This window comes from Propithecus coquereli, unplaced genomic scaffold, assembly GCF_000956105.1.
Source record: "Propithecus coquereli isolate 6110/MARCELLA unplaced genomic scaffold, Pcoq_1.0 Scaffold79, whole genome shotgun sequence".
Lineage (NCBI taxonomy): Eukaryota > Metazoa > Chordata > Mammalia > Primates > Indriidae > Propithecus > Propithecus coquereli.
Window position 1 is genome coordinate 4,286,278 of NW_012154062.1, and position 22,758 is coordinate 4,309,035.

At 59.5% G+C, this 22,758-nt stretch overlaps 2 protein-coding genes across 3 annotated transcripts in view; both read left to right on the forward strand.

Annotated features, from left to right (window-relative positions):
• The window catches only part of NPM2 (nucleophosmin/nucleoplasmin 2), a 10,316-nt gene extending 5,889 nt beyond the window's left edge, over positions 1 to 4,427 (forward strand). Inside the window, exons 5-9 of the mRNA XM_012662973.1 lie at positions 2,055 to 2,148; positions 2,941 to 3,116; positions 3,347 to 3,381; positions 4,121 to 4,154; positions 4,264 to 4,427. Coding sequence (XP_012518427.1) covers positions 2,055 to 2,148; positions 2,941 to 3,116; positions 3,347 to 3,381; positions 4,121 to 4,154; positions 4,264 to 4,308 — 384 coding nt within the window. The 3' untranslated portion in view covers positions 4,309 to 4,427. The remainder of the gene's footprint in view (positions 1 to 2,054; positions 2,149 to 2,940; positions 3,117 to 3,346; positions 3,382 to 4,120; positions 4,155 to 4,263) is intronic.
• A 4,371-nt stretch (positions 4,428 to 8,798) lies between these two features.
• On the forward strand, positions 8,799 to 13,815 carry FGF17 (fibroblast growth factor 17). Of its 2 annotated transcripts, none has more exons than XM_012663016.1 (5): positions 8,799 to 8,878; positions 9,062 to 9,098; positions 11,930 to 12,107; positions 12,346 to 12,452; positions 13,469 to 13,815. In XM_012663016.1, exons 1-5 carry the CDS (start codon positions 8,844 to 8,846, stop codon positions 13,760 to 13,762), a joined length of 651 nt encoding a protein of 216 aa, XP_012518470.1. In that variant the 5' UTR covers positions 8,799 to 8,843; the 3' UTR covers positions 13,763 to 13,815. The 2 variants fall into 2 exon arrangements, with proteins under 2 accessions (XP_012518470.1, XP_012518471.1); XM_012663017.1 differs by having other exon boundaries at positions 11,963 to 12,107.
• Positions 13,816 to 22,758: the final 8,943 nt, after the last annotated feature.

Below are 22,758 nucleotides of genomic sequence, written 5' to 3' on the forward strand. Positions count from 1 at the left end.
TGTATGTTGGACCTGCTCATTCTGTCCGCATCTTAGACTCTCTTTCATAATTTTTCAAATCTATCTCTCTGTGCCTCCAACGGGGTAATCTCTTCACAGAATTATTCTATCTTACTAATTATTGCCTCTGCTGGTTTATTCTACTTTTGAAACTATCTGTTCAGTTTATTTCAATGCTTTTATCTTTCATGTCTAGAAAGCTACATTTTGCTTTTCTTTTTCATAATGTCTTATTCTTATGATTCTGATTTCCATTTCTTTGGTTTGAATTGCACTTATTTCATAGTTTTTTCTGTTGGTGTTCTCTTAAACCCTTGGCTGTGCTGGTCTGTAGCCCTTTGGTTTCCTTCTGCTGACTCCAGAGGGATTGTTTTGCATGTGTTTTGTAATTTTATACAGTGAGCTCATCTTTAGGTTTTTAAGTTTGTTTTGTTTTTTTTTTTTTTTTTTTTGAAAGAATTCTGTCTGGCCTGGGTTTGGGGAGTGTCCCATCAGAGTAGTTTCATGTTTGCTTGTGCCATTCGCCCCAGGAATAGGACAAGCCTGGGATTTTATAGAAATGTCTTGGCTTGGCAGTTCCCACCAAGTAAATGCAGATCTCATATAGGTGAGAGGTACAGCTGTGGGTTTGTAGCATATCACAAGAGACTTCTTTTGTTCCCATTCATGCTTCCTTGTTATCATCCTTTAATGGTGGCCAGGGGTTTTGTCTTCTGCGGGGTCTTTTAGCAGGGGATGGTTTTGGGTTTATAGTCCCCATCCTCAACTCACCCTGGGTGCAGCCCCCTGAGGGTCCAAGCCTCCCCGCAGTGGTCAGTTACCACTGTCCTCCCCTTGAGCCCAGGGCCTGCCTCCCGTCCACATGATCATCAAAGCCCAAGGCCCTGGCAGTTCTCAGGCCTGTCTCCCCTGAGCTGTTGCGTGCCAGCTCCCGCACGTACCTCTCCTCATCTCCAATGCATGAGGATCCTTCTTTCTGTCTTGCTATTCAGCCATGCAGTAAAACACACAGAATTATGTTCTGCCCAGCATCTCTAGGTGTTTCCAGCTGCAGAGTTTCGGCTTTCACTTACCCACCTGCTCTCTGAACAAGAAGCTCTAAGTTAATCTCCCTGAGCCTCAGTTTCCTCCTCTGCAATAGTACTTCTATTGGGCTCCTTGTGAGGATTTAAGTGAGAAAGTTGGTAAAATGCTGAGCATGATGCCTGGCATGTGGTAGAAGCTCAAAAAATATAAGCTATTGTCGTCATTATTCTAGAAAATTTGGAAAGTTTGGAAAAGTGTAAAGACAATAAATGCCTGACTGTCCGCTGACAGTTAGGGTTAGCACTTTAATGTATTTCAGCCTTTATTCACGTGTATATCCATACATGACTCAGAAGACAAATGTGGTTCTGTACATACAACTTTCCATCTGCTTATCCGATCTGTGTCTCAGCCAGCTTGGGTTGCTATAACAAAATACCACAGACTGGGGGGCTTCAACAATAGGCATTTATTTCCTCACAGTTCTGGAGCTGGAAGTCCAAGGTCAGGGGGCCAGCATGGTCAGTTTCTGGTGAGGGCTCTCTTCCTGACTTGCAGACGGCTGCCTTCTCACTGTGTGCTCACTCTGTCGGGGGAGCTCTCTACCATCTCTTCTTATAAGGGCACTAATTCCCATCATGAGGACCCCACCCTCGTGACCTAATCACCTGCAAAGGCCCCACCTCCAAATACCATCACATTGGAGGTTAGGGCTTCAACACATGAACTCTGGTTTGGGGGGGACACAATTCTGCCCATAGCAATCAGACTTCTCCATCCAACAGCTGCCCCTGAGCTCGGAAGTTCATCTGTGATCTTGGTGAGAATGAGATTGTCAGGATCACATTCTCCTTGGACAGAACCCGCCGCAGCAGAAGGGTACGGGGCTGAGAACAGCCCACGAGTGTGTGTGTTTGCAGGGGGCGGAATAAACTCTGAGTATTTCTGCCCAAGGCCAGCCCCGCCAGGTGCCAGGCCTGAGTCACCCTGTCTTCTCTTCTCCTGCCCCCACGTCCCTCCCCCTGCAGGTCACCATGATGAGATTCGAGCTTTCTCCTCCAGTCACTTTTCAGCTCCGGGCTGGCTCAGGACCCGTGTTCCTAAGTGGCCAGGAATGTTATGGTAAGTCCAAGCTTGGACACGGGAAAGGTCTGAGAGTAAAGTGTCTAGCATAGGGCTAGGGACATTCCAGATACTCGAACACTTGATGGATTTTGAATTTTGGAGAAATTTTGGACTCCTTTGGAGTCCCCAAAGGAAACATGATTGCCAGTAGCCTGGGCTTGGAAGGCCCCGGGCAAGGGTCCTGGTCCCAGGTCTTCTGTGCCTCCCCTGTGGGCGTCAGCCCCTCACCTGTACTTGGGTTCAACCCGAAGAGTAGCTGTGAGGAATAAATGGGCTATTGAAGGAAAGAACGCAGCCTAATACCTATGGTAACTAGCTCAGAAGACATCACTGCTCTGTGGTGCACACCTGTGGTAGTGACAGGCACCGTAGCTACTTGGCATAATGTCGATCCCTTCAAGATCCTTCTTCTCTGTACAGTTGTGCCTCTTTCATCCTGTTTAAAAACCCTTGGCAGGTCCCACTTCCCTTAGGATACGGTCTGACTCTTCAGCGGCCTGTCTTAGGGGCCTCCTTCCCCTCCCCCACTCTGCCCACCTGCAGCCTTGGCCCCGCCTCTGACCCAGACAGCACAGTTCCCTGCCCTCTGCGTTCCCAGGTCCCCTACCCCCACCCTGGCTTCCACAAACAGTGTGGCCCTTTCCAGGGGTTGGCAGGTGACCACTTTCAACCCCCACACTAAGAGTCCTCCAGGGCGACCTTGGAGCGGAACAGATTGCAGGGTGGGAGACAGGCGTCGACCCGGAGCTCAGAAGCTCTGCCCCTGGCCCCTTTCCCACGCTGTCACAGAAACTTCAGACCTAACCTGGGACGAGGAAGAAGAAGGGGAGGAAGAAGCAGAGGAGGAGGAGGAGGAGGAGGAAGAAGAGGATGAGGATGCAGATATAGACATATGTGCGGAGGACACCCCTGTCAAACATGCCAAAAGACCATCATCGAGCCAGAAGCAGACGAGTGTTGCCAAGGTGGGGAGAGGAGGGTGGCTGTTCCAGATGACGTGGGGGCTCTGCAGAGGCACCTGGGGGAGGGGCACCAGGCGCCCAAGCCTCCCGAGTGCAGCGTGCAGGGCAGGCCACGGCCGCTGCCGCCAAGTCCTGCCAGGCACTCGGCCTTGGGGACCTCGTGGATCTCGGGAGTCTCTTCTGGGCCTGGGCCTCGCCCTATCTCTCCTAATATGCTCGGTTTTGGTTCCCAGAAAAAAAAGCTGGAAAAAGAAGAGGAAGCTGCGAGGTAACTATCAGATTAGCCACAATCTCTCAGCTGGGGTACGTAGTGCTAGAAAGACCGCGGTGCGATTGCTGTGCGCATGCGCACGGCACAGAGCCGCGGCCGCGCTGGGGGGGGGGGCGTCGCCTTTTCGAAAAGTGTTAAAATATTATCTTCTGACCTCATTCCACTTAAGGCAATTCCTTCCAAAGAACCCTGCCCAAAATATAAGGGAAACTATACGCACTAAGAAACTTTTCTTGGCATTATTCAAATCACTGGGACAAAGTGGCAGCATTCTAGACGTCTACGAATGTAACAGTTGCGTAAACCATGGCAGGTCTTCCCAACGGAATATTACAGAACTCTGACGAAGCGTTCAGCAACCTGAAAGTGTTGACAGGGTTCAAAGGACAGGATAGCAAATCATTTTATTTCACACTTTCAAAAGGAGTTTGATCAAAAAAAGAAAGCGTGAAAGGCAGCACACCAAAACGTTCACATTGGTGGGAGGTCAAGAATACTAAGTAATTTATTTTCTCATCTGTTTGCTATATTTTGTGCAATATGGTTAACATTGCATTTGCAATTAAAGATACATTTGTGACAAATAAAAGACGGAAGCCTAAGAGGGGAAAAAAGCACCTTGTTTAAAAAGGGTCAGAGTGGCCCCTGGGAGGGGACCAGCCAGGGCTGGCTCCGCAGCATGGACACGCGTGGGCATCGGCTGAGCTCGCCCTCTCCCGCCCCCACCCTGTTCCAGACCCAGTGTCAGAGACAAGAGCCCGGTGAGGAAGGTGAGTGGGGATCAGAGGACCAGCCCCCCCTGGGGGAGGCGGGCAGCTTTGGGGGCCTGCCGGGCCAGGGCAGGGAGTGGGACAGGGGAGTCCTGCCTTCTCTCCGCAGGCCAAACTCACGCTCAAACCCAAGAAGCCAGGGTCTAAGAAATGAGGAGCCGGGGCCTGTGAGACCACCGCGTGCAGAGCGGGCCTTCCCCGGGCTGTGCTGCGCGCGCAGAGTTCTCCCCCCCAACCCCCTCCATCTGAGCCTGAATGTGACAGGGGTGTTGGGGGGTGACATCAGAGCCTCTCCCCCCAACTCTCCTGTTGCAGGAGGCCCTGGGGAGAAGAGCCCAACCTCAGGGCCACAATAAAGTTTGCTTTATCAGAATACTTGCTCCTCGTCCCTGGAGCTGGCCTCCCCGCCAGCTGCGCCAGCCCAAGTGCCCGGCAGAGGGCGGTCACGAACCGGCACACCCGAGCCCTGAGATCCCACTGTCCCCACACCCAGTTCTGACGCCTGAGGCTGCTGTGTCCTCCTCCTGACACCCCAACCCCTAGCTTAGGAGGAAGACCAAGCGTCTGGGTGCTGCGCTGAGCTGTGTGTCGTCAGGAGGGTCTTCCTGCCACCACGCTCCCTCAGGGCCGGGTTCACAGGTCCAGAACTTCAGGGCTTCCGCTGCTCGGGCCACGAGGCAGCGCCTCGCCTGGGGGGCCAGCCCGCGGCGCTTCAAGTGCACACAGCGTCTGTTGGGACATTGGGGGCACCTGCACGCCCAGGCGTGCTTGTGGGGGGGGCCAGCTCTTGCTCACACGGACCTCACGCATGTAAAGGCCTGTGTCGGGCAGGGCCCAGAGGCCTGCACCCTCCAGGCAGCCCTTCGCGGTGGGGTAGATGGGGTGAGCTCGCAGAGGCGCTGCCCCTCGTGCCCCTAAGCAGGGCTCAGTCAACTGTCCAGTAGAGGACTAGGAAAGGGGCCGGAGGACCCACCATGTGGCTCTGGCCTCCTGCCCTCTCCAACAGGTGGCTTTGGAGCCCTGTTCACCCGTGGGTGACCTTGGCTTAGTCCCTGAAGCAGGCAGACACACAGATGGCCCCCACTTGGAGTCCTACGTGCAGGGCCTCTGTTGGGCCTTTCCTCGCCCGGGCCCGGCACCCCCAGGTATGGATCCTGGGAGGTCAGAGGTCTTGGAACACCTGCATGGGAAGGTCGGCCAGGCTCTGGACTCCTGTTCAGCCATAGCTTCTCGAGGCCAGGGACAGAGGCAGAAGAGGGCAGGGTGGCATTCTTGCCACGCGTTTCCTACATCCCATGAGACAGATGAGGGTGCTATCCCACCCTCTAACAAAAGTGGAAACATGGAAGCCAGTGCCATAACTTCAGTGACCATCAAGTGCTTTGAAGGAAGTGGAACAGGCTAATTCCTGGGGGAGCACTGTTCAGTGAGAGGGTCTGAGGGGTCCCTCGGAGGGGATGGACAAGAAGGGGCATCAGGCTACGTGAGGAACTGGCAGAAGGATGTTCCTAAGAACAGGAACAGGGCGTGCAAAGGGCCTGAGGCACGCACGAGCTTGCAGGGTCTGGGCAGAGAGGAGGCTGATCTGACTGCAGTGATGCAGGCTGAGCGGGCCCTGCCTCACTTCTCAGATGAGGAAAGCGAGGCACAGAGGTTAAACAACCTGCGCCCAGGTCACCTTGCTTGGTGCTCTTCCCCTGCCCTGACCTTTTCTTTGTCCACAGGAAAAGGGTGGGCTGGGGCTGAAGCAGGTGGTGACAAGTGGCAGGTCTGCAGGTGGGCTCTGTGTTCACACCAGCGGGGCTGTTAGGAGGAGCAGGCGTGAGACGGCCCAGCTGGGGAGTGTTGAACTTGGCGCTAGGGGGTGGGGATTCAGCACAGCGGCAGCAGCTACTTCTCAGTCCCTTATCACCGCCCTCGATAATGAGCCCCACCTGCCCCTCCCCTTTGCCCCCAGCTCACTCCAGCCAGGGTGAAAGTCTGCCAAAGTTTAGGTAAACTGAGGCTGAACCACATTGAGGGTCCTTGCCCTTCCCCCGCTTTTGGGGCACATGATACTTTCCAGCGAGTCCTTTATCTTAGCTGGTAGTCGTGGCGGCAGTTTTGACAGCGTCAGTGGTAGCAGCCATTTCCTGTTTCTAAATTGGAGACCTGAGACCAGAGAAGGAAAGGGACTTGCCACAGGCCACACAGCCCATAGTGACCAGGACTAGAGAATGGGGAACGAGGGCTCTTTGCGCCAACCCCCACTTGGGGCTCGCCACCAGCTTTCCCATGGGGTGAAGGAGTGAACTGAGTCAGAAAGCCAGGCCCGCAGGTGCCGCAGGGGGAGGGACAAGGGGCTGAAGATAGCCCACCTGGGAAGCCCCCCGGCCGACCCCGACAGCATACGTTACCACGGAGACCCAGGCTGGCTCGTGACAGCAGGCTCTGTCCCCACTGATGGGAAGCAGGAGGCCCGATGGCCAGTGAGTCCCAACAGACAAGGTGGACCTCCCGCCCTCCGTCCCCCAGCTGACACCCCCAGCGTGGAACCTGCAGCCTGAGCTGTCCCCTCCAGGTGTCTCTTCCCTTTGACACCCTGCCTGGGCGCGGGTGGGGATGTGGGTGTGAGGTCAGAGTTTCCCAGAAATGAGTCAGGCTCGAGCCAGAACCGACGCCTTTGGAGAGGCAGATAAGGGACATTTCCATGGAAGAGGCAGAGTTTAAAACAGGCCTCAAGTGACGGGAAGAGCACGCATCAGAGATGCCCAGGAGGAGCAGCGGCGGCAGAAGCAGAGGGGCGAACGCAAGCTGGGGCATGCTGGGACAATTTGAGCACCGTGCTGGGCACTTGGGCACCTGGTGCCTTGCCCACCGTGCCACCAGCCAGCTGCGAGGCTTTGGGCAAATCACTTGCCCTCTCTGGGTCTCCTCTGTGGAACGAGGAGGTTGCGGCAGATGCCGCATCTCTAAGATCCCTTCCGGGTTCGACATGCTTTGAGCTCGATTCCCAAGCCCTGCCTCGCACCACCCTCCCGCACCGGCTCAGCCTGAACCTCCCCGGCCCCCTGCGGCGGTGCTCGCAGGTGTCTGTGTGTGGGGGCAGGGGTGGCAGACCACTTTGTGGATTGCTCTAGCTCAGGAAGGCGAGAAAGAACCTAGAGGTGAGAGTTTCGCCGTCCCAGTCATTCTTTAGGTAAATAAATCCACGTCAGCATTTCCCCTTCCCAACCCATCCTGCGGCACCGAGAACTCTGAGAATTCCGGGGAGCCCAGAGCTGAGACCTGAGCCCTTCTTCCTTGGATGGGGGCTTCCCTTGGTGGCCCCCCCAAGGCCACCCCCCTCCTGCAGTCACCATCATCCACCTTTCTGTAGGAAGGGAACAGCGTGCATCTCCCTGGTCACCAGCTTCTGGGGCCTCAGATATCGCCTTTAATCCCCCAAATCTGGGAAGGCTCCTGGACCCCTGCACTGAAGCCATGTGGGGTTGGGCCCTAGAGGGTGGGGACATAATCCACGCAGCAAGGAAAGAACATGGACTTTGGAAACCTGGTTACTCCATTCACTATCGGGGTCATTCTGAGCAAATTACCCACCAGCGTGCCTCAATTTCCTCATCTGCAAAATGGGGTAGCAGCTGGCCTGGGATAGGCTGTGTGGGACTGGAGACTGCATGGAAAGGCTGGTAGGTGCTTCATCCAAGGCAGCTGCTGGGGACATGGGGAAGAGGCCCCGAGCTCCTCCCAGCTCTGAGAGTCTCCACGGATGGTCACTGGTGGAGGTGGTGAGTGGGGATGGGTCTTTGCCCAAGGCAAGGTCCAGGAAGCGGGCATTTTGCATCCTGCTGAGTGCTGCTGTGTCGCTTGGCCCCAGCACCCTGAGGCATGCCTGTCCCCATTTCTCATGGGAAACTACAGAGGCCCAGGGAAAAGGGGCTTGCACCAGCACACCCAGCTCCTCTTGTCCCAGGCCAGCTTTTGCACCTCCCCACCAGGATTCTCCCAAGCCCCCACTGTACCGGCTCCCCACCTGATCCCCAGCCTGCCGCCCGGCGGGACAGCCTTAACCCCTCCTCCCCAGTGGCAAGGGGCAACTCCAAGCAGAGCCCACCCCTGCCCCCTGGAGAGAGGCTCCTCCTTTTAAGGCTGCTTCTGGGACTTTGCACCCCAGAGCCAGACCCAGAACCAGAGACCCCAGGCCCGGCTCTGCTCAACACCTGCGGCTCACCCTTAGGGACATGGGGCACCAAACCTGAGGGGAGCAGAAGCTGACCCTGAGCAGGGAGGAGGGGCCCTGCCTGCCACATGCCCCGCATCTCATCCAGCGAGCACAAGGGTCCAGTATAGAGCGGGGACGGGACGGCAGGGCCACCTCCCCATCAAGAAGGCCCGTAGCTCCATCCCTGCGCAGGGCAGCCCAGGGGAGGCTGGCAGCCCAGAGGGCACGAGCGCACACCCCCACCGCATCAGCCAAGCAGCCTCACTGGCCGGGAAGGTGGACACCTCACACCTCAGTCTCCCAATTACGCCCTCCTCCCCCTCCTCCTCCCCCTCCTCCCCCCTTCTCTCTCCTCCTCCTCCCCTCTCTCCTCCTCTCCCCCCTGAAAACCTGTGGCTCGGAGAGACCTTGGCTTCTCTGGGGACTGCCCACATCTGCTCCTGAGTTTGGGGGCAGGGGGGCAACCGCCTCAAGAAGTTTCTCCAGCGATGGCAGCCGCCGGCCTGCTGCCCAACCTCACGCTGTAAGTGTGCTGCCTCCGGGACTGGAGTTGCCTTGCCATTTCCAGCCTTGGGGCAGACCCAATCTCCCTGGGACTCCTCCCCACGCGGGCCAGCTCCCCACGCGGGCTGGCGGGGGCGGGGCGGGACGCACCCCCGGGCTCCTGCCAGCACCCACGCCTGGGTCTGCCTGGTCTCCCACACAGGTGCTTGCAGCTGTTGATTCTCTGCTGTCAAACTCAGGTAGGCGGGCGCACCCAGCTCTCCCCCCCTTTCCCATCCCACTGGGGGGGGTAGTCTCCTTTCAGGTGGACAGAGGCAAGTTCTAGGCTCTCCCAGGTGCAGGAGGTGGGGAGGTTTGGAGCGGTCAGCCTTTGGTGGGGCAGGGGAGGGAAGGGGCCAAGGCAGATTTGGGGATTGAGGTTTTTTCTCACTCCTTCCTCTGTCCACCTTTTCTCCTTCCCCTTCTCTGCTCCTCTGTCCACCCCTCTACTCCGGAGGCTCGTGCACGGGCACTCTGGGCTTGAGGGGTGGAGCCCTGGAGTAGTTGGAAGTGGGTGGCGGTGACGGCTCAGGTGAGGCTTGTGCTTGCAAGTACCTGAAGGGACAGATTTTGATGCAAAACCACTTGTGTGTTCCACTCACCACCCCACCCACCGATAACGGCGGGTGTCGGACGGGCACAGTCAGAATGCCTAGCCAGGGTAGGGTGGTCCCTTACCTACAGGGTGAGCCCAGAGAGGTTTGTTTGGGACGGGATTCAGGGTTTGCTTCTGCACACTGCCCCCACCCCAAGTCAGCCCCCCACCTCCCCGCCACGCACACCTCCCACCCCCCAAGTCTCAGCCCCCTGTGCAAGGCTTGGTCCCTTTTTTGTGATCCTCCATAAAAGTGCAGCTATTAAAATGCACTGGTCCAGAACCGCTCTGGGGAGAGATCGCTTGGCTTTCCCAGGCCAGAGGCCCACTTCTCTTCATATCCAGTGGGGACTTTTTTTGAAGGTAAATGCCTTTTCTCTGGGAGAGGGAAAGGGGCTGCCTTTGAAGCAGTGGGGGGGTGGGAGAGGGAGAGACAACTCCCCCCCTTCCTTCCCCCTTTTGCTCCAGCCCCGTTCCAGGCCTTTTGCTTCACACATCCAGGGAGAGCAAGAAGAAAGCCCCCAGCCTGGCCGGGAGGGGGCTGGGGGTGGGCCCAACCTGTTCTGGAAGGGGAACTAGCACAATAGTGCGGCTGGCCGGGCGTTTATGGCCTGGCTGAGGCCCCATTCAGGAGTCGGGGAAGGTGGCAAAGCTGTCCTTTCCCCCTTGAAGTGCCCCCTCACCCCCCTGGGGGGGCCAGCAGGCCGGACCACAGCCATGCTTGAGGGGCCGTCTGACAAGCAGCTGTCTGCGGCGGTGGAAGGGGAGGTCCCCCCGCAGCGGGAACATGAAAGGGACAGGCAAGGTCCCTCGGGGAGAGGGACTTGTGGGCTGTGGGCTGTGGGGGGGCGTGGGGCTGCTTTTGTGAAAGGCTTGAAGGGGGACAGGAGAGGTGGGGGCTTCGGGGGGGCCCTCTCTGCCCTGACCTGAACAGGCTGCCAGAGGGGGCTGCCCGCCAAGAGGGGCGGAGGGCCTGAACCTGGGCCAGGAGGCGGCGCTGGGACAGACGAGACCGCACCCTGGCAGGGAGGCCACTGCTGAAGGGCAGTCGGGGCAGGCCCCCCACCCCAGATACCCACCTCAGGGTTCCCAGGGTGGGGCACAGGCTAGGTGCTGCAGACACCGCCCTGTCCTGGGGTCCTGACAACAAGCTGGGCTGTGGGGGACTGGAGCCGTGGCGGCGCATAGGAAGGGTTAACCCCGCACAGGTTAAACTTCCAGCCTGGAGAGCTGCTCCCTCCCAACCCCTGCCTGGAACAGAGTGGCCCCAACAAAGGCTGATCGAGGTCTAGCCTGTCCAGATGGCTGGGATTGGGCCCAGGATAAAGGTGGAATTAGGGATTTGGGGCAGGGCAGGGAAAGGCTGTCCCAGCGCAGGACCCAGGTGGAGAGAGAAACAAAAGAGCTGGGGTTATCGCCAGCAGCTGGGCAACCTCAGTCCTTGCGGGAGAGAGGGCAGGAAGCAGACTGTTTCTCTGCCACTCAGTGTTACAGACGGATAAGGAGAGACCCCCGCTCAGAGAAGGTGCTCCTCCTGGCTTTGTACAGTGCCGGGGTGGAAATGGCTCCTCTCCCCTCCCTGGGAAGCAGGTGGGCAGGTGGCAACCTCCCCGACTGGCCGCAAGCCTCTGTTACATTGTGGCAAAGGAAGCCACCGAAGGAGCAGCCGTCAGGCCACTGCTGATAGCCTCTCACTGCTGCCTCCTCCGCCTCCCTCTGTAGAGCTGGGCCCCTGCCCCTTAGAGAAGGAAGGAAGGCTGGAGCGGGAGCTGGCTTCTCCACCTGCCTGACCACCCAGTGTAAGGCTGGGGAGATGGGCGCGAGCTCAGGTTTCACTGTTGGTGCTATAAAGAGATGCTCGCTGGGGCCCTGCAGGTGCCTACAGAGCCTTTGAGACCCCGAGTGACCCTAACTCGAAGCACCAAACAGGCCATCCTCTCTGCCTGTGTGTGCTGGGCATGGTCTTTCCAGGGGAAATCTGGTGTCCTGGCTCGCAGAGCCAAGATCCCGGAGTTCTGGGAAGGTGGCAGGGTCTGATCCGAGAGGCAGGGACGGGGGTTCTGTCCCTAAGGAGCTGTGTGCTCCTGTGCACCTCCTCCACAGAACATGGGGACGGAACAACATGACCTTGAAGGCTCCTTCCAGCTCCCCAAGTCACAACTCCAGGTCTTTGCTGTATCACTAAGGGTCCTCCAAGGATGTACAGCCACCAGTCCCCTGCTCCAGCGTGGATGCAGAGCCAAGGGGTCGTGACTGGCTCACCCACTGGCCTGAGAAGGCCACAGCCATGTGCCCCCTTCACCCTGCACCCTCTGCTCTACAGGACAAGTGGCCTTCCCCCTCCACACTCACCTCCTCACCCCTCTCCCCTAGATGGACCAGTGGTGGTGTCACCCAAAGCAAATTGACATTATTTTTCCCTTGGTAACCGCAAAGGGGGAGAATCACCCGTCTCCTAATTTTAACCAGTATGTGAGGGACCAGGGTGCCATGACCGACCAGCTGAGCAGGCGGCAGATCCGCGAGTACCAGCTCTACAGCCGGACCAGCGGCAAGCACGTGCAGGTCACCGGGCGTCGAATCTCTGCCACCGCTGAGGATGGCAACAAGTTTGGTGAGAGCCCCCAGGCCCACCCACACCCCTGCCTGGCCTCACCTCCTGGCCCAACCCCAGATCCTGGGTCAGGGCTGGGGGCCTCCAAGGGCCTGCCGGCTTTGGGCCTGACAGTTCCCAATCTCCCTCGCCTGAGTTTGGAGGTCAGTCTTGTTGGGGGGGCCCCCCACGCCGTACCCCTGGGCCAGCAGCCCTGAGGGAGGATGGACAGAGGCCTTTCTCCCCTCCCCCATCACAGCTAAGCTCATAGTGGAGACAGACACGTTTGGCAGCCGGGTGCGCATCAAAGGGGCTGAGAGTGAGAAGTACATCTGCATGAACAAGAGAGGCAAGCTCATCGGGAAAGTGAGTCAGCCCTGCGGGGGTGGGCACACGCGCTCCCCTCCACTGAGCCCCCCACCTGGGTAAAGACAGAGGCCCTGAGCAGGACCCTAACTTCTTATTCCACTCTCAGCCTGGCCGCTTGGCCACTCTCTGGTTTCTGTATGTAAATGAGTCCCCTGGGGCTCTATCCCCGTTCCAAGGGGGCTAATGGCTGGTCCGTAGTAGGATCGTTGGCTGTGATTTCAGGAGCACTTCCTCCAGCCTTGCTCAGTAAGAATCTTAGCACGGACAGGATGTTGCAGTCCACACGGAAGGCTACAGGCGGATGAGAGTTGAAAGTTGGGGTATGCATATAAGACAGAAACTCCCTCAAGTTCTGTGGGGTCCACGTCTCCAGCTACAGAGATGCACGATAAGCACCTGGGAGAGTAACTGCTGTGCGTCGGGGTCCCACACTGCGCAGGAGGGAGAATTCCATCTCCTTTGCAGTCGGGCAGTCCTGACTATTGCTTACCCAGATAATCTCTGATTTGCTTATCCTTGTCAAGACTCAGCCTTCTTGTCTGTAAAAATGGGCACAGCCCTCAGGTTGTCAATAGGGTCAGAGGGGTGGCTGTGTCTGACACCGTTAGTCAGAGGCTGTTGCCTCCCCTCCCAGCCAGGCAGCAACGCCATTCCCGCAGACTGCAGGAGAGTTCCAGTACTAAGGGCCCCAGGGCATGCACCCGACTGCATACATACCTTGATCTTTAAGCTACATCTCAGGAAACCGAGGCTCGGCATGGTTAAATACCCTACTCAAGGCGCACAACTGCCAAAGGACAAGCCTGTTTAAGTTCAGATCTGATTCCAAGCAAAGCTGGGTGGGTTTTTTTGCAGCTGTTGCCTCTCTAACAGCGGCACCCATCTCACGGGGCAGAGTTCCTTGGGCTGACAGCCCCACTGTCCCCTCCTCAGTCCTGTGAAATAGGCGCCCAGAAGGCAGATAACCCAGACAGGTGGGTGGACAAATCCCCCTCCTCTCCCTTCTCGAGCAGCCCAGCGGGAAGAGCAAGGACTGCGTGTTCACGGAGATCGTGCTGGAGAACAACTACACGGCCTTCCAGAACGCCCGGCACGAGGGCTGGTTCATGGCCTTCACGCGGCAGGGGCGGCCCCGCCAGGCCTCCCGCAGCCGCCAGAACCAGCGCGAGGCCCACTTCATCAAGCGCCTCTACCAGGGCCAGCTGCCCTTCCCCAACCACGCCGAGAGGCAGAAGCAGTTCGAGTTTGTGGGCTCGGCTCCCACTCGCCGGACCAAGCGCACTCGGCGGCCCCAGCCCCTCACGTAGGCAGGGAGGCAGGGGCAGCTGCCCCCAGCAGCCTTCCCGTGTCCCCTTCCCTTCCTAATCAAAGACTGGGCAGGGGTGGAGGGAGGGGAGCCAGATCCCCCCGGACCCTGAGGACCGGGAAGCACCAGGGCCCCAGCCGGGAAGGGGCAGGACTGCGATTAGGCCCCCTCCCAGGCCAGGGGGCAGACCCCCAGGAGAGGAACTGTAGAGTCACCCCGATCTCAGGCGCCAGCCTCCCAGTGGCTCCCCGAAACCAGTGGAAAGGTCAGCAGATTCGAGGCCACCGTCTGCAGGGGGCTGTCCTCAAAGTCCGCTCCTCCGAGCTCCCTGGACCTGCCCCAACCCCCGAACCAAACTGGCCAGACGGTAGGAAGGGACTTGGGGTTTTGTTTCAGGAAAAAAGGAGGGAGAAAAAATAAAAGAAGGTTGGCCATTCCTCACATTCCGCGACCCCAACCCGCGCCCCCGCCCCCAGCTCCAGCCCCAGAATAAAACCGTTTTCCTGCAAACGGGTTATCTGAAGCGGGGTGGGGGATCCGACCCCCAGGCTCTGCTCGTCCCAGAGGCCCGCGAGGCGCCGCGCTAGCGCGGCCGAGGAGCGCCCGGGCGGGCGTGGCCGGCAGGTGGAGCGGAGCCGGGACCGCGGGGGCAGGGCCCGGGCAGAGCCCGCCTGGAGGACAGCGGCGGGGCCCGCACCTCGGCCCCGCGGGAGGCCGGCAGCCCGGGCGTGCCCAGGCCCGGACGGCGGCCCCTCCCTCCGCGCCCGCTCCGGTGTCCCCGGCTCGCACGGCGCGTCCCGTGCCACCTGTGGGGGCGCAGAGAGCCCCAGCCCCAGCGGCGGCCCGAGCCGCCGGGCCGGGGCCCGGACGGGCGTCCAGCCGGGCCCCAGGCCGAGGCGCGGCGAGCGGGGCCTGCGGGGCCTGCGGGGCCCGGCGCCTGCACCCTCCTCGGGGGAGCGAGATTGCTTCTTTCCGGTGAGGAGGGCCGGGGGCGGGGAGGAGGCCGGGACGGCGGAAGGGCAGCGGGCGGGAATGGTCCCCTTGTTCTCTGGGCCCCGCGGGGGGCGGGGGCGGGGGCCACACCTGAGGTCAAACCTCAATTAGAGGCCGCAGCGGCTGCAGGGCTGCGGGGGAGGGGAGGGGAGAGGAGGGGAGGAGCAGGGGGGCGGCCCTTGCCCTCCACCCCAGCTCGGTGGGCCTTCCCCTAGGCCTCCAGGTGTGCACCGGGAGTGGAACTCGGGGGCCCTAAAAGCCTCCTCTTCCCTTCCACGCACTGGCTTTTAATCCGACCAAGGGGGAGGCCCTTCCTCGCGGGGACACCCCCACCTTCAGGGGAAAAAGCCTCACCGTGTCTGCGCTTCTGCTGATGGCCCCCCAGCCTCAGTTTCCCCTCCCTCTTCTTTCTGAGAAGAAAGGGGATGAAAGACATCCCTTCTCCCATTTCTCCCCAGAATGGCCTACAAATAAGGGAAGGACAGGAAATTGGGGGGCTGGGGGCTCTGGTTAGGTCAAAATGGGAGGCGGGTGCTGCAGCAGTTCCAGGATGGCAAGGGCTGGGCAAAGCCTGACACCCCCGGCCCTGGCGGGACAGCGGCAGCCAAGAGGGAGGTCCCCCGCCTGGGACAGACATTTCCCCCCAGCTCGTCATAATTGCTTTTTGCCAGGTTACTTTTTTCTCTCCACCGTCACAAAGAGCCTTAATCCCAGTGAAGACTGCAGGAGCGTGGGGGCAGTTTGCCGGGTTGTGTGTAGGGAGGGTGGTCTGGGCACAGCTGATAACTGGCGAGTTCAATGGGACTTTAAAACGGGGGCAACACCCAGCAATTACTGGAGGACAAAGGGTTCGGGCCCCCCAGGTGTAAAGGACTGGCTTTGGGGGGGCTGGGGGAGGAGGCCGGGAAGGAGGTATGTTGGGGAGGGGAGCTCTTACAATCCCTCTGATTTCCGCAGGAATTTGAGACATTCTTTAAAACTGACTGCCTCCCCCCAGCCGGGCTGTCCGGCCCACCCCCACGCCCCCCCTCACCGGGTTAGAGACGGCTTCAAAGGTGGACGGGGCCCTTTGTCTGGCCTCAGCTTTCTTCTGGGCCTTTCTCCGGCCCCTCCCTCCCTCTCTGACCTCCCCAGCACAGACAGGCCTCTGGGGGCCGGCTCCAGAAAGCTCTCACTGTTCTCTTTCTTGCTTTTTGAGGTGAGACCTGGCAGGGAGGGACACAACATGGGGAAGGGTGAAGGAGGGCCACTGCAGAGGTCTGTGCCATGCCGGGGAGTGCCCTCGTGACAGCCGAAGGCCCAAGCCTGGGTGTCTGACTCTGCTCCTGGCCCTGGGCACTACTCAGCGCCCCTGCCCAGCATCCAGGCTCCGTACCCTGGGCAGCTGTTCTCACTCTGGGGAGGTGTGTTCAGCTCATTCCCTCTGAACTGGTGGTGACTTGGAAGATGCTAAAAGGAAGAAACCAAAGGAATGGGTCTCTAATAATGGAACTTCAGAGGGGACTTAACATGCATGTGTGTGTGGTGGGAAGGAGGCTTCCCCACGGGCCTCGGACCACACCTGGCTTCAGCAACCCTGGTTGCCTCTGTGTGCCTGAAGGTTCTAAGCTAGTGTGAGCAGGGGGTGGCCACAGGGGACTAACTGCTAATAGACCCTTGCTATTGGGGCAAGATGAAGCCACCAAGGGGAAGATGTGACCAGGTGGAGGGAGGTGGCGGCAGCGTGCCTCAAATCCTGTGCCTATTTAGGATTACCAAGAACTCTCGCTAAGAATAGCCCACTTATCGATCACTCCCTGTGTCCTCCAAGCAGCGGACAGGAGCCAGAGCAGGAAGTCCGAGGGGGGACATTCACTCACTTTTTAAACCACACAAGCTGGTTCTGCTTACGTCACTCTACTCAACCCTGTCCCTCGGACACCAGGCCAGTGACTTCGCAGTGACCAAGCCAAAAGCCTTGTCTGGGTCCTCAGTGTCCTTGGCCCCTGCAGCGCTTGACATCATGAAGGACCACCCCTTCCTGAACCTCCTTTCCCCTGCTGCCTGCGACAGGCTGTCCTCTCTGGCTTCTCTGTCCTGACTCCTCATCACAGAAATGTCCGCTACGATTTCTTCCACGCTCTTCTTTCCTTGTTTGTGTGCTGCCTCTCTGAGCAAGCTCAGCGTGTCAGCCATCACCCCCTCGCACATGACGGAGCCACTGCCAGACGTCACTGGGCTCTGTCTAAATTACCGCAGTCGCTTCCTAAAGAGTCCCCCTGCCTCCGACGCACCCCCACTCCTCCAGCGCTTCACACAGGTTGTCCCGCTCACCTTCCCCTACCATAACCCACAGCCCCGCCCAAGCCGCACTGTCCCGAGCAGCCTCTGTAGTCTTCAAGACTCCCGTCCAGCCCGAGCCCCACGACTCCCCTTCAAAAACACTGGCAAAACTGGAACCCTTGCCATCCAGCAAGCCCTGTCCCATCCTCATTCACGAAGTTCCCGCTATCTGCATGCAATCTGGCGTGCTATCCTGTGCTTGCACGTCCAGACCACAGCATTCCCCTCTGCTCGGTAGGCTTTCTGCCCCCTCCTGGGGTGAGTGGCCATCTCTGCTTTAGCTGATCTCGCCAGCTGTTCACCTGCGCTTGCCTATGACATATATCACAGCTTGTCCAGAACTGTCCTTACGTATGTTCGTGTCATGATTCTGCTAGATGGCAGGTGCCCCGGGCATGCAAACAGTCTCTGCCTCCTTACAGTGCCCAGCACAGTGTGCCCCACAGGGTGTTTATTGAGGGACAAAACCACCTGCAGCCCCAGAAAGAAGTCATTTGCCCAGCACCCTCCTGTCCCCCAAGGTGGAGGCAGAAGGAGAAGCCAGAATCCTGCCTTCACCCTCCATCCTTAGATGGACTTGGGTGGGGAGAGTCTTAATCAATTAATGCAATATTTGTTCATTCTCTACGCTGTTCAAGCACGTGCTAATCCTTCGGTTAATAACAAAGATGGGCAAGATAGAGCTCTCGAGGCACTTGAAATTTAACTGGAGGCACAAACTCATAAAAAGGCAGTTCTGGCGGGGCACAGTGGCTCATGCCTGTCATCCGAGCACTCTGGGAGGCCGAGGCGGGAGGATCACTTGAGCTCAGGAATTCACGACCAGTCTGAGCAAGAGCAAGACCCCACCTCTACCCAAAATAGAAAAAATTAGCCAGGTGTGGTGGAACGCACCTGTAGTTCCAGCTACTCAGGAGGCTGAGGCAGGAGGATCTCTTGAACCCAGGAGTTTGAGGTTGCAGTGAGCTATGATGATGCCACTGCACTCTACTTGGGGTGACAGAGTGAGATCCTGTCTCAAAAAAAAAAAAAGGCAGTTCTTTTGTGGGACGTTTGGAACTCTCTTTCTCTTAAGAAACAAAGCAGCCTTTGGTACATCCCAAAAGAGTGAACGAAGATGTAAGAGCTATTAGAAAGAAGGAAACTAATAAGCACTGAGCTCCAGGTGGCACTCGAGGCACGTTCACTTGTAACCCCTTATTTAGGGCAGTAAGATGTTCCCATGAGTCACATGTGAATGAGCTCACACTCGGATGTGAAGCCTTTCCCCGCCTCACAGCTAGAGAGCGCTACAGTCTAGATTCTTGCCCGTGTTCAACGCCTGAGTGTGATGTTCTCCATCCCTCTGTCCAGGCACAGAGGGGTGGCGGGTGGGAGAGAACACGGGGCATGCTTGCGGGGCCTTGCTGGGAGGACATGATTTCAGTGGAGAGAAGATGCATAAAGGGGAAAACACTGGGAGGGGAAACAGCGTGAGAAAGGCTTGGAGGAAGGAAAATGTGTGGTGTGTTCAGGGGAAGGTGAGCAGTACCTCCGTTTGGCTGGAACTGAAAGTTCCCGTAGAGAAGTGGCAGGAATAATAAAGAGTCTGGTCCTTATGCTGTGGCAGGGAGGAGACGGCCAAGGGAGGTGACCAGATGCTGTGGCCTGGTGGCAGCATGCTGGGGGCTGAGGCTCTGGGGTCTGGGAGGCAGAGTCTGGTTGCCCAGAGGTAGGGGGCGTGGCTTTCGAGCTGATGAGAAAGGGTCGCTTTCAGGCCTTCATCCTTCCTTCGCTTCCTCAGGCTCAGATCTCTGTCCCCTCTCCCTCCTCCCTGGGTGTCCAGGAGCCCTGGCTCAGCCTTTCCAGGAGTTAATATTTAGACAGCGTGGGGGGCACCCCTGGACTCCCCCTCCCCAGCAGGTTGGCTTGGGGGCGGGGCCAGGGGGCATTGGAGTGAGACGGCGGAGAGGGTGGGCAGAGAAGCCTACTGCGCAGGCCAGGGGGGGCAGAGGGCAGGGCCAGAGTCCACGCGGGACATCTGGCACCAGTGACCTTGCCCAGGAGAGGCCTGAGAGGGGCAGGATCCCCAGCGCTGTTGTGGGCGCCAGTGCCCACCCTGGAGGCCTGGAGAACTCCTGAACTGCTAAAGGTATGCGAGTCCTGTGGGCGCCTCGGGCCTGCTGCGCTCTGGCGCGGAGGAAGCCGCCCACCAGGGCCGGAACTAGCCGGCGCCCAGGTCGGCGTTGCAGCCTCTGGGGGAAGGTTTTGCCTCCCCTCTCCTCCCGGCCAGACCGGGAGGGCAGGCCAGCCGCAGCGGGGAGGCACGTTCAGATCAGCTGGCCTTGAGGAGTCTGGGCCTTCACAGGAGGAGGGGCTGGGGCAGAGCTATGTCTCTCCATGGGACAAGGACAGAGACGAGGGGGAGGCAGAGCGTGACAGGGGAGAAGGGCCTCCTGGCCTGGCTGTGCCCCCCTGACACACCAGCGCGCGCGCGCGCGCACGCACGCACACACACACACACCCCCCCACCCTCGCAGCCAGGAGTGACCTTGGCAGCTAACTCTCCTGGTCGACAGGGGGAGCCCTAACTCTGCAGTCCCCTCGGGGCCAGGGCTGGCTGGGCGGAAGAGGCTCCTGCCCAAGGTGGCCGCCCCGTGGAGGGGCTGGGCAGTGGGATGGGATTAGAAGAGAGCTATCCTATGCAGACTTTCCTCTAGATCCAGAGGAATGAGAGAGGGTTTGGGACCGGGAGGAGGTGCTCAGAGAGAAACAGCACAGTGGGGCACCCCCAGCTGCATGCCTGCCCCAGCCAGAGCCCAGGGGCCTCCCCTCCCTGCCAGAACCACCCCTCTGGCCCTTCAGCACGAGGGCCGTCCCTCCCTGTAGTCTGTCGCCTTCCCCAACTCCACACTGGGCTCCCTGGCATGGGGCCTCTCCCCAGTGCTGTGCCCCCATCAAGGCCGGCCTGCTATGTGGCCCTGAATTGGGGTTCTCCCAAAGGCCACCCCTGAAACCAATCCTAGAGCCTTGTGGGGTGAGGGGAGACTTGCTCGCTGGGGCTCAAGGGGAGCCCTAGCTCCCCAAGCTCTCCTCTAACCCCCAGCCCCCATCTCTGAGGAAGAGGCAGTGGGAGCCACAGCTTCCTCCTCCCCCTCCCGCTGCCGCCGCTGAGCCGGCCGAGCTGCCGGCAGGTTGTCTTGGCAACGGGAGGCGGAGAGGAGATGCGCCGAGGGATGGAGGTGGATGTCACCGAGGAGGCTGCTGTGCTCCTGCCCCACGCCCCAGGCCCTTGAAGGTACCGCGCACCCGCCCCCTCCTCCTCCCCTCCTCCCCAGCCCTCTCCCCTGGACTCCCCCCATTCTGCCCTGCACCTCGCGCTTCCGTCAGAAGGAGGCTCCCCTCCTCCTCCGCGGGGATCCTGGCTCTCGGCCCACCTCGTTCCAGGCCCCTGTCCACAGCTGTCCTTCCTGGCATCCGCTCATTGCAACTCTACCTCTGGGGACCCTTGCACAGAAGGCCCATGTCCTGGGGTGGGTTCTGGTGGGGGGCAGATAAGAGCAGGGGAGGGACTGAGGTAGTGGGAAAAATCTGGAATCCTAGGAGGCTGAGCTGTCAAAGTCCCCGGTGCCTGGCGTCTGGAGGGATGGAGGGAGACTGCTCAGGGCTGGGGCAGCCAGGCCTCCCCGTCTCTCTCGGACCCTGGTTTGAGGGTAGCATGGTGGGGTTGAAGGTTCAGAAAGCAGAGCGGCTGGGCTGCTCGTGGAGACGTGGCCTGGTTCGCTCCTCCTCCAAGGCTGTGGCCCCCTCCTGCCACATGACAGGTGCACCCCCCCATATCACTCCTGGCCTTTCTCTCTGAGGTGTGATGGATCTGGTGTTTCTTCCCCCACCCTGGGTTTTCTCTGCCTTCCACAGCACCCCCCCCCCCAGCTAAGCCTGGGTTCTTTCTCCTTTTCCCGGCCACCTGGCCCCGTCATCCCTCCTTTCTCTCTGGAGCCCATCCTTCAGGGCACAGTCTTCTCTGTCCCCGCTAGCCAGAAAGTCCCCCTGCCTGTGCCCTTCTCTTTGAGAAAGAGACCCTGAGGCACACCCTCACCTGTCCCCCTGTGGGTCTCCACTCAGCTATCCCAGAGGCCCACCCCCCAGATTCTAGATTTCCCCAACAACAGCTGATACCATCAGCTGACCGGCTGTGGGCAGCGGTTGCCGGGGCAACGGCAGGGTTGCCTAGGTAGGCAAGTCTGCGGCAGGCATGGAGGTGGAGGCCAGGGTGAGGGTCGGGTCGCTGGCTAGGCTCACCCCCTCTCCCCACACCCGGGGCACCAAAAGGCCAATAACAGGGTCCTGGGCTGGCTGAGGTTTTTCCAGAGGCAGGGAAGGCACGTCCCTGTACACGCTGTGTTGGGACCTGGGCGTCACCTGGCAGGAAGCTCCCTTTTCATGAAGCTGCCCTGGGGAGAAATGGGGTTCTTCTCGCTCTTTCTGCTGCACCCCATGGCAGTTCCCAGGGGACTCGGGTTACTGGAGGGCCAGCCTAGGTCTCCTGTACTGAGGACCTGGTTTCTTTCATCCTTCCATTTGTCCCTCCCAGGGGAGGACTAATCATTGGGTGAGCGATTCTGGCACCTCTGCTGGCACCCCCACCCCCAGAGGCCTCAGCTGCTGCTGTTGGAGGATGGGGCAGCTGTGAATGGGGTAGGAGGTGTAGGTGCTGGAACAGCCAGGCATTGTCCCCCTCGGTTTGCAGCAGACACCCCCATGTCCACCCACCATGACTTGAACTCCCTGGCTGTATGTGAGGAGGCTTGAGGGGCTGCGTGTGTGTGTGTGTGTGTGTGTGTGTGTGTGTGTGTGTGTGTTTGTGTGCGTGCTGCAAGGCTGGGGGTGTGGGAAAGGGAAAAAGGACAGCGCTGCCCGATTCTGCTTCGTCATGATGCCGGGTTAATGCTGCTCTTGTTCGAAATGGATTGAGCTGCAGCCGGGCGGGCGAGCCGGGAAGAGCACACATCCAAACACACACACCCTCGGCGGCCACACGCTATCAGCTGGAGGTGGGAGGGTGCGGGGAGGGCGTGGGGGAGCCGCGGCCGCCTGCCCGCCCCCAGACGCGGATGCCCCAGCACCAGGATCCAGGCAGCCGTGGCTGGCAGAGAAGCAGGGTGGGGGTGAGGGGGTGGGGACCCAGAGGGGAGACCAGACCGCTCAGCTGCGACCAGCTCCCCTCCTTCGCCAGCTCCCACCCACCCCAAGCCGGCTTTTTTCCTGTTATTTGTGCTCCGGGAAAGCACGGCTGGGTTCCTGGAACAGACGCCTATTACCTAGGCGCCTGAGAAAGCGGCCGCCCGTGGATCTGGGCCTGGGCCTCTCAGGCCTCAGGGGGCCTCAGAGCGTCTGGGCCACACTGTCTGGGAAGAGGTAGGTGGCAGGGTCTCCCGCCCCTCTTCCCCTTTGTGGGCACTTGGGGCCCCAATACCTGCCTGGGAGCGAGGCTTTGGGTGGCGGCAGGGAAGCCCCAGGGAGGAGTCAGCTACGGCCCCCGCTCAGTGGGAGAGGGGGCCTGGGTGGCAGACCCTGGGATGAGCTGGGTTTGAGCTGATCAAACCTGATTTGGGGAAGAGACCTGGGGTGTTCTGATCCCAGTAGGTCTGTGCTGCCACCCTAATACCCGCTTTCCGGCTGCTCTGCCCTGCCCACCTCGCT

Bases quoted from the DNA above. Each gene is read 5' to 3' on its own strand.
- FGF17 (XM_012663016.1), top strand. From the start codon at position 8,844: ATGGCAGCCGCCGGCCTGCTGCCCAACCTCACGCT. The intron at 8,879-9,061 runs GTAAGTGTGCTG...TCTCCCACACAG, and splicing joins CTGCTGCCCAACCTCACGCT to GTGCTTGCAGCTGTTGATTC. The intron at 12,108-12,345 runs GTGAGAGCCCCC...CCCCCATCACAG, and splicing joins TGAGGATGGCAACAAGTTTG to CTAAGCTCATAGTGGAGACA.